A 13,621-nucleotide genomic window follows, 5' to 3' on the forward strand; every position below is an offset into this window, starting at 1 on the left:
CTTTTTGTGTAATAGGAATCTAACCTTATTCTTACTACTTCATTTTGCTATATATAGTATAATCCTCTAATGAGATTAGGAAAGGGTGTATGACTAGAAAAGGCCAGTAAAGGTATATGTATGTGAATTTCCCAAAATAATACAGTCTTTTGACAACATAACAGAGCAAGAGTGTTTTGAGAGGTTTCAATGTGTTGGAACGCCACTCCTTTTGTGAAAGAAAAAACTTAACAACACACCCAGGAATTACAAGTAATCCATTATTTCTGAGGACAAGGAAGCACTAATTTCACTTTCTGCTAGGTGAGCTACAAATATATCTTTGAATAGTAATAACATATTTTATGCGCTGCAATTCCACAATAGTTTTTGTAAATAAGATCCAAAATGATCTGATTTCAGTAAATGCCATGAAATGTATTTCTCTTATTACAAAAGTGTTCTGAAAAGCAGAATGAGATATAATGAGAAATAAAAATACAAAGCAAAGTATCAGATACTTAACACACCACTCAGCCACACACATGCACTATACCAGGATTGCTCATACTTGTTGCAGAAGAAGGAGTGCTACAACTCAGCAACCAGTCTGCAGTGTTTAAAACAGTCATGTTGTCTCCTGAGAATTGGAATGGTATACAGTTGTTCATTGCCTGAATACCTATGCAACCTGATTTATTATAATTATATATTGTCCTAGATCAAATGAATTCAGGATGTTGTACAATAAACTCAGTTGAACTGGTATTACACAATTTGTTATGTCTATTTAATGTACAAAAATAATTTTCAGTAAGAAAAAATGAAACATTATCACACTATTTTAGACTAGGAAATAATCACAATTTTGGTTTCTGCAATGATTCCAGTCATACCAAACTATACAAGTTAAATATTTTCAAAATTATGTCTGCAGTTTGATATTACCAAACTAGGGATGAAAGAATATTCACAATTTTCCCCTCATTTTTGATGGGAAAAGATATCTTGCAATGTGAGACAAATGCCTCCAACCACTGGATAAACCCCAAGATTGAGAAGACCTATGTGTTTTGGTCAGCAGCATGACATAATTTGGGAGGAAATGTGCTCTTCACACAAAATAATGTCCCAAATCCAAGACCAATCAAGTGTGCTCATTTCAAAGATTTGCTGAAGTGGTATCTTGGATATCAAAAGTCTAATTTAGATACACTGATATGTACAAATATATGTTTCATAGTTCATTCATTCATTTAATGTAAATCCCAGCTTTCTACACTCCTAAAGGACAAGCTATACAACACACCTTGGTTACATCTAGATTGGACTACTGCAATGTGCTCTACATGGGGCTGCCTTTGAAGATGGCCCAGAAACTGCAACTGGTGCAAAGGTCGGCAGCCAGATTGCTAACAGGAGCTAGTTACATGGAGCATATGATGCCTCTTCTGAAGCAGCTCCACAGGTTGCTGATAAATTTCCGGTCCCAATTCAAAGTGAAGGTCATGACCTACAAAGCCCTTAATGGTTTGGGTCCTGCTTATCTTTGTGACCGTGTCTCTCCCTACGAACTGGTGTTGGCTCTTAGATCTGACAGGGAGGCCCTTCTCTCGCTCCTGCCTCCATCACAAGCACGATTGGTGGGGACCAGGGAGAGGGCCTTCTCAATGGTGGCCCCCTGGCTCTGGAACTCTCTCCCCAGGGAAATCAGACTAGCCCCCACCCTGTCCACATTCCCTAAAGACTTGAAGACATGGATGTTTCAACGTGCCTTTGAACAATTGGTCAGCTCATAATTTATCTCTTCCCAGTCTGAACTGTTTACTGTACTGGCTTCCAGTACTTTATTTCCATTCCTCATCCTATTGTCCTGCATTTTGCACAATCCCTGCTCCTTTCCCTTGCAATTTTACTTATCCCACTTTTCAATCTTTTTATGCTCATTGATGTATTTTATGATGCTTTTATTCTGTGGTTTTGATTGCTTTTAATTATATTGTTGTTATGTGTTTTTATTTATTTATTTATTTATTTATTTTTCAAACTTATATGCCACCACTCCCCTAGGACTCGGAGCGGCTTATTTTATTTCTTGTACACTTGTTTTTCGGGCTTGGTCCCCATGTAAGCCATCCCTTCGGGGAGATGGAGGCAGGTTATAAGAAGTTGTTGTTGTTATAAAGTAAAAAATGACAGTATGATTATATATATATATATATATATATAACGGTCGATCACCAGCACCAAAAAATGAACAAACATCGGAATAGTAATCATACTGTCATTCTTTACTTAATAATAATAATAATAACAACCAGATGCAACCAAATCATATATAAATACATACATAACATACATACATACATACATACAAACATACAATTACACATTCACTGGAGCTATGGATGCATGGCCCCTGTAAAAGTGGAAAAACTGCAAATGAAGATAACACTACTTTTTCTACCTCAGAGACATCTAGGTCCTCTAGAAGAACTCTACAGTCAATTTCCATTGAATTTGACCACAGGATCCCACTGGAGGACCTTCAAATGCTCAAAGAAGTGTTCTTCCTAGAAATCTATAGGTCCTTCAGCACAACTTCAGGTGCAAATGGATCATAGAGTTGGAACTGGAAGACTAAGATATACCTAAACAGAAAATAGTCAAATTCACAAATAATCAACTATGATATGACTGGTGGGTTCAGGAACCAGTTTAAATACAGCATAAATAAAATAAAATCTTAGTCATGATTAATAAGAGCAACATAATGATAGAAAGAATGGGGGTGTCCCATCTTCTATGTTAATTTGCTATCCAGAATATACAAATATCCTTCTTCAAAAGTAGATCTGCTGCCAGCATAAACCAGGTAAACTCTCAAAGTATCAAAACGTTTTTTTAAAATTTTAAACAAAGATGTCAATCTTTACTCACCACTTGTTCCATTTGTTGTAACGGATGTACTACTAAGATTAGATTTGTCCAACTTAGAAGTACCCGATGTTTCACTGCTTCCCACAAGATTGTGAGGGCTTCCTAGATCCTGCATTTCCATAGATCTATGAGAGAGAGAGAAAAGTAATACTCTCAATTATATTACTTGCATTATGGAAGTGTGCAAACAATCCTTTGGACTAGATATTTATAGAAACAATTTTATTTTATGTATACTCAGACCTATACATACATGTTCATATGAAGAAACAATAGATTATAATCAATTTCATACCCTTCCACCGAAATCATGTTTTCCTCTCAGCCCTAGCTGACTATTTTGAAAATCTGGCAACCCCAGTTGAATTAGACCACAGAATTCCACTGTAAATATCAAGAGATATTCAAGGAAAGGCTGAACAAAGCCCTGAGCAAGAAAATGAAGAATAAAATAATTAAACTAGGAAAGATTTCTCTTCTGAAGCATAAGTGGAAATGAGAAGCAAAGTATGTTTATGGAGAATCAACAGCTTGGTGAAAACTACTTGGTGAAAACTACAATGGGCAATCAAGATTAAATCATCAGAAGGATTTTCATGTCATTTTAATAATTGCAAACTGTTATTTACTTAGAAGTCTAAGAGGTAGGGATATGCAGTGACAGGTTAAAAAAAGGAGCAGCAATAACCTAGTAATAAGTTATTAGCAGTGATTAGAAGAGAAGCTCGAAATATTGGCAAAGCAACTAAGACAAAGTGGGGATTTCCTAAAAGTTCCTCGTCGCCACAACTATTTGCTGAGCACCGAGAACTGAGCCAGTTGAAAGAAAAGCAAGCACAATTTCCAATACTGGAAAATGTATGCAGAGATGGAAACACCCCTGTTGATGAGCCACTATCATATTATGAAAACATATTGTGGTGAAAAAATAAAAAGGAACAAAATAGATAAAACCCAAAAATGGTTCAAATGACAAGCATTTATGTCAGGCGATAATGCAACTTTAAAGAAACTCTGAATGAGATTTTGGGAGAATGAGGAAATATGTTACCAATACTCTATTTCAAATATAAAGCAAATATAAGTATTGGTTTATAGTGGAGGAGAGCTCTTGTGTCTTCTCAAACTTATCAGTTATCCTCTGCAAATCATCCTTTACAATCTTTTTTTTTATAATTCCCCACAGCCAAGCTCCAACATCCAATATACAAAGTTGCCAGAACCCAGTCTTCAGGGCATGTATTATGGCGCCAGAAATCTGGGTTGCTGACATTCCAAACAGTGGATAAGACACCTGCTACACCTGACCCTGAAAGGAAACGGCTACAGAATTTGGCAGGGGGATTTCGCGGGGGTTTTATCTGGCGGGAATTGTCTCTTTGAATAAGGGGGAGGGTATATAAGGGAGCGCGAACCAATGCCTGACACTCTTGGCTTTTTACATGTCAATGTTTCCTGTAGTAAAAGTTTCCATTGATCACAGAGCAAGTCTTGTGTCTTCATTTGGGAGCGGCTATAGTGATCTGACATCAAAGCCAAGAGTGTACAGACACTGTCTCGCAGCCGCGGTGAGGTGTGAGATGCAGGAGGAGGAAGGAGAGCTCCTTGGAGCAGAAGGGGGTGAGCCAAACCTCCCATCCTCTCAAAGGATGGCGTTCATGGAAGAGAGAGTGATGGCGATGGAGACAACCCTGGTGATGTTGCAGGCGATGGAACGCCTAGCACCTTTGGCAGAGCCAGGGGAAGGAGGAAAGCCCCGGGCCGGATTGGTGCGGGATGAGAGGCCTCAGGGAACACAAGTTGATGCTCGCCCTGAAACTCTGGTGCCCCTGGCGAACACCGGGAGTGGCACAAGGCAACACGGGGCAACGATGGGGCCTCCCATATCCTGAGGAAGCCTGCAGCATGCGGATCCCTGGGGGTGGCCGCTACCGGGTCTCCAGCAGAGAAGGGAGGAGCTGAGAACAGAGTATGGGGGAGAATTCCATAAGCTATACTTCTTCCTCACTACGGTGAGAGGATACATGGAGGACAATGGCCATACCTTCAGGACGGAGTCCAGCCGGGTCAGGCTACCGGGGCAGTCCTGAGAAGAGGAGCAGCGGGCTGGTATGTTCAACTGCACGCTTGACACGACCCGTGTCTGGGGTCGGTGAGGCATTTCCTGGCGGCTCTGGAGGCCCGTTTCCGAGACCCACTGGAGCAGATCAGAGCAAGGGAGGAACTAAAAACAATCTCCCAAGGGCAGAGGTCAGTGTCTCAGTATGTGGAAGAGTTCCAGTGCCTGGATGAGAAAGTCCCAGAGTGGTCCGTTGTAACAAAAGTGGAGCTCTTCAAGGAAGGGCTGAAACGGGAGATCCTCTCTTGGGCGGTGCATCGCGATGAGCCTGAGACGCTGTGAGAATGGATCCAGTTGGCAGGATGCATCGAGGCATCGCTGGCCCAGGCAAGAAGGTACAGGGGAGGACAGCCGCAGAAGTCGCAGGCGGAGAAGGGGAACAGAAAGCAGGAGCTGACTCCAGCTAGGAGGCGAGCGGAGGCTAAAGGAGATGTTAAAGAAAACAGGAGCGGATGTTTTGTGTGTGGCCGTTTGGGGCAGAAAGCCGCTGAGTGCTGGCAGAGGAAAGGAGGAGGGGGAATCCAGCCCAAGCTTAAGGCCACAACTGGGAAACGTGCGGAGGAAGAACTGTCAGTGGGGGATCATTTGGGGGGGGGGGGGGTTAGCAAGTCAGGACAAAAAGATGCTGGTAAACCCGATTCGGCTGGAAGGCAGCAGCAAGCAGGCCACTTGTAAAGCGTTTGTAGATTGTGGGTGTTCCAGAAAAATTATCACTACAGAATTAGCGGAAGGATTGGGGTGTGAGAAGCTAACCCTGGAAACTCCTTAGCGTCAGGGTCGCTAGCTAGGCATAGCGTTGAAAATGTGAGATGTGAAATAGATGTAAAGGTTTCCAGTGATCACAGAGCAAGTCTCGTGTCTTCATTTGGGAGCGGCTATAGTGAGCTGACACAAAGTTAGCTTGTATGAGCAAAATATATATCATAAAAGAGAGGATCAGCAGATGGATGGTTGGTATAGCACCCCTTATGCTACTTGATTCTGTACATATGCCTTCTTCTCCCTCCTCCACTGACTCACTATTACTAGGTTTGGATGTGCTAGTCAGATGACATAACGTAACAATTCTGTGTGTTGTCGAAGGCTTTAACCATTCTGGGTTCAGGTTTCACCTGAACAGGTTTAAAGTTGAAGATAGAGGACACATATACATATGCCCTACACACCCAGTCACCTGAAGTTAGATAAGGTAGCATTCCCGGTTGTGGGAATTTCATAACCTCATATGATGAAATGTAGTCAGAGATTACTTATGTCTTACTTACTTATGCTCACACATGGTTGTTGAAGAGACACAACTCAATTTGTAGCCTTGCCTGCATTCAAGAAAATGATTAAAATGCAATTTCATTTTCGTTTTTTGTGATAAAACCTTTTTTTCTCTATAGGTTATGATGGATTCTTAACCTCACAACTTTATATGTAAATCTAAGGAACTGAAGAGTTAAATGAGACCATCTAGATCAGGCATGGGCAAACTTTTTTGCCTTGGGCCCGCATTATAGGTCTGGCCAGGAGGGCTGGGCCAGGAGAAAGGGGGGCCAGGCACACAGTGGATGAGGTGGGCCTGGGATGTGGAGGGCTCAGGAAAGGTGAGCCAGGAGAGGGCAGGGCAGAGTCCGGGTCATCCTCAGGTTGTCCTCCCGGCATAAGGACAGGGCTGCTTGCTCCATCCTTATGCTGGGAGGAAGATGGGACACGTGATGACTGCCCTGATTCTCTCCCCCCCCCCCCCCCGATCCTCAGGCTATCTTCTTAGCATTATGACAGGGGTAGGGTGAGACAGGTGGCAGCTGAGAGTTCTCCGGAAGGCTCTCAGCTGCCGCGTTACTTCCTTAAGCTTAAGGATTGGGCCACTTGAAAAGCCATAATGAATGTCATGGGTTATGCACTTTGCAAATAAGTACCTTTTCCTCAAAGGGGAATCACTTCAACTGCTTGTTCCGTTAGGCAGTACACCATAGCATGGGACATTACTGCGTGGGAGCCAATATCCTGAATCATTTCCCTGATGTGGAATAGTGACTACTTATCAGCACGATTATAGACAGTATTGCATAAGTAGTGGCATCACACAACTGTGACATCTCAGATGTCTAAAGCTGCACTTCCAGGTGGACAGTGTAACTCTGTCCTCCCACCATGCCACTTCCCGTCCTTTCTTTTAAAAACACTCACAATTGTGAAATGCTTGTTTTGTATATTTTAAAACATTTTTTTCTGCAGGGGAGAGGTGAAGATACTGCCACAGAAGCCCGGATCTCATCACACAAGTGAATTCTCAGGACTGCGGCTTTGCCCGTCATAGCTCTTGGCAACTTCATTGCAGGGAAGGGGTAGACTGGAAATTGGTATCGCAGGTCATTGTGGAATAAGGACTGTCATCTCTGTGTGATATGGTCTGTAATGATCTTCAAAGATTTCATAGCAGAGAAAACCTTGCTTCTTCTGCCATAGGTATATAGTATATTGCTTTTCACTCCCCAAATTGCAAAAGCAGAACAATAAAAAATGGAAAGGATAGTTGTCAGATTTTGTTGTGAGAGATCGGTATTGTAAGTTCATAATGTTTTCATAACATATTATATATTCATTCAGAAAAGGGGGGGAGGAACACTCACAATCAATACTTATTCTTAACTGCTTCAGTCTCCCAAAGATATTTTCCCTAGACAACTCCAAAAGTCAAGTTTCTTTGCATTTATATTTTCAAAAGCAACACTTCTAGTTTCTCTTAGTCTCAGCTCTGGCAAGTAGTTGTGACCTGCACTGTTTCCTGACCTTTTGCCTGAAAATTAATAATTATTCATTACTGAGTAGTCAAACCACTAAGCAGGATAGTAGATGTCTGCCAATAACAGCACTGTTCCTACCAATAGTACACATTAATATTTGTATATAATAAAATACTAGACTTGGAGAAAAACACTCTTGTATCAGGCGCATCTGAACTGTCCAGTATTTTCATGTGGGATGAGGCAGGACTGCCCAGTATGCATGAGCAGTGGATGCAAAACATTTTTCAAGTGCCCTGGGAATACCTATGTCTAGCTTTTCACTGGGTAATTGCACATTTGAAGAGTGTGAATATGCAGCAACCCAGGTTCTGTTATACTTTCATTTGTTTTTCATGACTAAATATTGGAACTGCAATGATTGCATACCTTTTATATAAATATAGTTCCTAGGTTTCCAACTTGTGGTGATCTTAAGGTCAAAATATAACAGGGAACAAGTGTGTATGGCTTGCTCAAGATCACCCAGTTGGTTTCCATGTCTAAGCAAGGAATTATATCTGTATCTCCAGAGTTGCAGTCCTACAACATCATGATGACTTGTTCTTGTGTGCCTTCCAGTTACTTCCAAAATATGGCAACCCTAATGCAACTCTATCACAGGGTTTTCTTGGCAAAATTTGTTCAATGGGAGGTGGGTCCTTGCTTTCCTCTAAGGATGAAAGGATGTGATTTACCCACAGTCATGCAGTGAGTTCCATTGTCTCACAGGATCCTAGTCCAACACTCAAACCACTAATCCATGCTGGCTCTCATGCTATATTTCAGATTTATTATGTTTCTTCAGAAATAAGAGAAAGTAATAAAGCATATTTATTTATTTAGAGTGACATTTTGATATTGCCTCTCAGCCTCCCTTTTATACCAAAGTTCCCCGATTCAGAGAACAGTTCTGATCTTGGGAACACTCCTGGGGCAATGCTAAAATGGGTTTCTAGATTACAACTGTCTTCATGTTACATTCCTTTGCTTGAGGGGAAGGAAGAAACTCGAATCTGGTTGTCATTTGGAGACAGTGGTTTTATTTTCCTGATTAGAAAGGAGTGGGTGAGAGGAGGAAGAACGAAGTTGGCATCTTGCCTGAAAAAAGAAGTTCCCTTTTCCTAGAAGGAAGAGCTAAGTAGGGAAAAGAAAGCTGGAATTCTGGGGCTTTAGTGTGCCTGGAAGGGGTTTCCTTTCCTTAAATTGGGAGTGAGCAACTGGAGTACTATCAAATACAGTATATTTCCTCTTTCTGCATAGGCGGGGGTGTCATGAGTGGGGGAGAAAGCAGTGGGCAATGCTGAAAGGAACAACCCTGCTAAACACAGTGCAGCAAAAATAGCAAATTTATCTTGTGGTACCTTAAAGCCTACTTATTGTCAACTAAGTTGGAAGAGTTAAATCAGTGGGACATTTTGAGGAAAGTTTCAATGTTTAGGTTTTCGGCGCAGCTAGTAACAGTACAGTACTTTACACTCAAAAGAGACTAGAAAGTACAACAGATACTTCTCTTTAAACCTGGTGGCAGGTTGAGGAAATGCTAATTTTATGGGAACTTTGTCAGAACATATTTTTATCATCTCCAATGAAACTGCCTCTCCATGACATCAGTCTCAATTTACACTGTGAGCCACAACACGAACTGATACTGACTTATATATATGGCCACCCTAAAACAATGCCAGCTCTATGCAACATTTTCCAAATAGAAATAGGAATATGCAGTATGTACATGAACACATCATACCATACTAGGTACAACCTTGTATTATTCTTTAAAACTGGTATTAGTGGTGGAATGTTAGAGATACCTGGTTTGAATCTGAAGCTGCCCAATTATCCTACTTATGCTTCTCCAGAACTAGAACATGAACCAATTGATTTAAATTACAAGAAAAGCTATCCCATCCAAATGGTAGACAGAACTTTTTTGTTTACTGTTGAGCTGCTCAGCAATTGAATAGATGCCTTGGAGGACAGTAGACTCTCCATCTTTGGAGGTTCAAATGGTGACCTTAGCTTAAAAGGTCACTAGTTGTGTATTCCTTTCCTTAGTGGAGCTTTGTTCCAGATCCTCTGTTTATCTGTGTTTTTCCTGATCCTCAGAGGCACATTTTCAGGGGTTTATAAGGGAAAGCAAATAGTAAAAGAAAACAAAATCAGTTCCATTTATGTAGCTTGGCTTCAAGTCAATTTCACTATTGATACTTTCTGAAAATATTTGTAGTGTATTAAATATATGCAAAATACATCTGACCAGAAAAGTCATTGGAAAAAGGAAAGTATTTCATGCTTTATGTGCAAAGGATGTTTCACTACACTAGTATTTAATGATCTTAAAAGGATTATCTGGCTCTCATCTAAAATTACCACTGTAGTGCTAGTTGACTATATACTATATACTATTTTGTACATAACAATACAAACAAACATTGCAAAATAATACTAAAGTGTTATAAACTGGACAACATTAAAAAAAATAAAGACTTCTAACATGGGGGGCACTATTTAATAGTTGGTTGGTACTCTTATTTATGGTATGAAAGAAAGAAGCTTGAGAAAAATTTGGCAACCACTTTATAAGAGCTGTGCTCCTGATGATATGGGAAAGATACAAAAAGAAATTTTATTTGAGAACTCCTCTATGGGTTTCCCCACTGGAGGCAAAGCAGAGGAGGTTACTTGGCTGGACGCAAAGGCCAAGATACAAAGAGATGTTGACAAAAAAGAATAATGTTTTTCAGCTCAAAACACAAGACGAAATAACTCAAAGATACAAGAACTTCTCCTGGTTCCAATATCCAATTAAAAGAACAATATAATCTAGATACGAAAATTTGATTTAATGACAAGGATACCTTTTGGAATAAAATGATGTATATGGAAAAGAAGAATATAACATAAATATACAACAAATTATTGGAATGGTCCACCGAAACAGAACTTGTAAAAAACTGCATGATAAAATGAGTAACAAATATAGGGAAACCAATCAAACTTACTGATTGGGAACGTATGTGGAATATAAAAGTAAGATATACCTTTGCAACAGACTTAAAAGAAAATTGGTACAAAATGATGTACCGTTGGTACATGACACCAAAAAATTAGGAATTATGTATAAGAACTTACAAAATAAATGCTATAAGTGTGGCTCACAAGTGGGAACCTTCTATCATAGAATCATAGAATCATAGAATCATAGAATCATAGAATAGTAGAGTTGGAAGAGACCTCATGGGCCATCCAGTCCAACCCCCTGCTAAGAAGCAGGAAATCGCATTCAAAGCACCCCCGACAGATGGCCATCCAGCCTCTGCTTAAAAGCCTCCAAAGAAGGAGCCTCCACCACGGCCCGGGGGGGAGAGTTCCACTGTCGAACAGCTCTCACAGTGAGGAAGTTCTTCCTGATATTCAGGTGGAATCTCCTTTCCTGTAGTTTGAAGCCATTGTTCCGCGTCCTAGTCTGCAGGGCAGCAGAAAACAAGCTTGCTCCCTCCTCCCTATGACTTCCCTTCACGTATTTGTACATATGTGGTGGACCTTCAAAAAAGCTACGAATTATTGGAAAATGGTACAGGAAACTGGTCAAAAGATTCTAAAAGTCAAAATACAGATGAAAACAGAATATTTTTTACTGAGCTTGTCGGATGAACTGGATCTCTACAAAAATAAAGATATTTTATTTGTATATCTGTCCATCGCAGCAAAGATGGTTTAGGCAAGAGTATGGAAACTAGAAGAAGTCCTTTCCAAAGATGAATGGTTAAGCAAAATAATAGATATTATGGACATGGATAAATTAATTTTTTTTGAAGAAACACATAGGAAGACCTACAAGACATACGGATTGGCGACCTTTTAAAGATTATATGAAAATGGAATAGAAAGAGACAAATATTGACCACAAGAACCACAGACCAGAAAGAAGGAAAGATTTCACATTTAAAAGAAGAATCGGGGAGAATATTTTAAAAACAAAGAAAACCAAACAAGGACTATAAGAATATCATTATACTACAAAGAAGAAGAATAGAAAGTATGGTTGCTTACCTATAACCATGTTTCTTCGAGTGGTTATCTGTGAAATTCACACCTGTGGTATTTCCTGCATCCATGCAGCTATTTTGGATTGTTCTAAAAAGGTTGTTCAGTTAGGGACTCCAGTCCCACCCATCCCCAGCAATGATATAATCAGGCAGTGGGTCTTCAGCCCTCAGTTCCGTACCACAAAGCAGCAGTCGCGAATGAAGGCATGACAGAATGTGGGGAGGATGGGCGGGTTGTGCGAATTTGACCGATAACCACTTGAAGAAACACGGTTACAGGTAAGCACCCATACTTCCTTCAGCGTGTCTTCTGTGAAATCCGCACCTATAGTAGACTAGCGAGCTGTCCCATGGATGGTGGGTGTCATGCCACAGTGCAGAAAAAGGAATTGCTCTCCCAAAAGCTGTATGCTTCTTGGAAGCCAAATCCAGTTTGCAAAGGAAGATGAAAGGGTGCTGTGTCGACCAAATGGCCACCCGATAAATACATCCAGTGGCACTCCGTGCAAGAATGCCATAGACGTAGCCACTGCTCAAGTGGAGTGTGCATGCCTCTGAACAGGTAAGTCCAGTCCTGCCAAAAGATATGCCAGATGGATAGTGGAGACAATCCATGATGCCAAACTCTGAGGTGATATAGGAAGGCCCAAAGTGTCTTTTTGATATTGAATGAAAAGTCTTGGAGTGGTGTGGTGTGCATAAAAAGCAAGGGCCCTGCACACATCAAGGAGATGTAGAGAATGATCAAGAGGCATAGCAGGGTCTGGAAATAAAGTGGGCAGAACAATGTCTTGAGACATGTGAAATTGTGATGCTACCTTGGGTAGAAATGACATGTCAGCATGGAATACCACTTTATCCTTATGGAATCTAAGGTAAAGGTCATCGACTCAAAGGGCCATGTGCTCGCTTGTATGACAGGCAGAGGTGATGGCTACCAAAAAAGCAGTCTTCTAGGAGAGATGGGATATGTCAGAAGTAGCCACTGATTCAAATGATGGCTTTGAAAGAGCTGAAAGAACAACTTACAGTTTCCAGGAAGGAGGCACAGGGCATACCTGTGGCCTAAAATTCCAGAGTCCCTGTGAGACCCTCTTGACAAGAGGATCAGAAATGGGATAGGTGTCAGGACCCAGGCTGCAGAGCACCAATAACCATGCACAGAGACCAGAATCTATCTAATATCTTTATTAAAGGAATATATAAAGTCAATAAAAACAAGTGAAGAATATAGTTCAGAAGTAGACCTTTCAGGAAAGGTCAAATATAGTCCAGGAAATCAATGTCCAATATGAGATATTAGAGTCCAAAGTTATAATCCAATAACCGAAACACACACTTGCCGAGCAAGTGTGGGGAAATGACAGGGTCCTTTAGTCCAATGGAGCTTGACAACAAGGCTGGAAAACAAACTAGATTCTTGGCAAACAAGACTTGATACGAGGCAACAAGAAGCAAAAAGCAAGAACAAGGTCCGTGGCGAGGTCCGGGGAACAAGGCAGGCTTGGAACTAGAACAAGGTCCGTGGCAAGGTCCTGGAAACAAGGAACTGGAGTAGCGTAGTCCACACACGATCTCACTCCTGAAGCTGACGAATTGACTCCGCAAGGATCTCCTTGTGGGTAAACACCTATATAGGATCTTGTTTTCCCGCCAAGGAACACTTTCCCTGGGGAACAAGAAGTGAAACCCAGACTGTGTCCAGATGCATGACTCCTTAAGATTTCCCAAGGGAAACAGGCTTAATCAGCTAATTG

The 13,621-nt window shown here is 41.0% G+C and overlaps 1 protein-coding gene across 12 annotated transcripts in view; it reads right to left on the minus strand.

Annotated features, from left to right (window-relative positions):
- Positions 1–13,621, minus strand: part of eya4 (EYA transcriptional coactivator and phosphatase 4) — a 138,009-nt gene that overhangs the window by 50,787 nt on the left and 73,601 nt on the right. For 7 of the 12 annotated variants that reach the window (XM_062978456.1, XM_008114552.3, XM_008114553.3 and 4 more), the window contains 2 exons: positions 2,920–3,044; positions 551–619 (listed from right to left, as the gene is read on the minus strand). In XM_062978456.1, the coding sequence (XP_062834526.1) occupies positions 551–619; positions 2,920–3,044 (194 nt within the window). The remainder of the gene's footprint in view (positions 1–550; positions 620–2,919; positions 3,045–13,621) is intronic. The other 5 variants (XM_062978480.1, XM_062978459.1, XM_062978454.1 and 2 more) reach the window with 1 other exon arrangement.

The sequence above is a fragment of the Anolis carolinensis genome, chromosome 1 (genome assembly GCF_035594765.1).
Source record: "Anolis carolinensis isolate JA03-04 chromosome 1, rAnoCar3.1.pri, whole genome shotgun sequence".
Taxonomy (NCBI): Eukaryota; Metazoa; Chordata; class Lepidosauria; order Squamata; family Dactyloidae; genus Anolis; species Anolis carolinensis.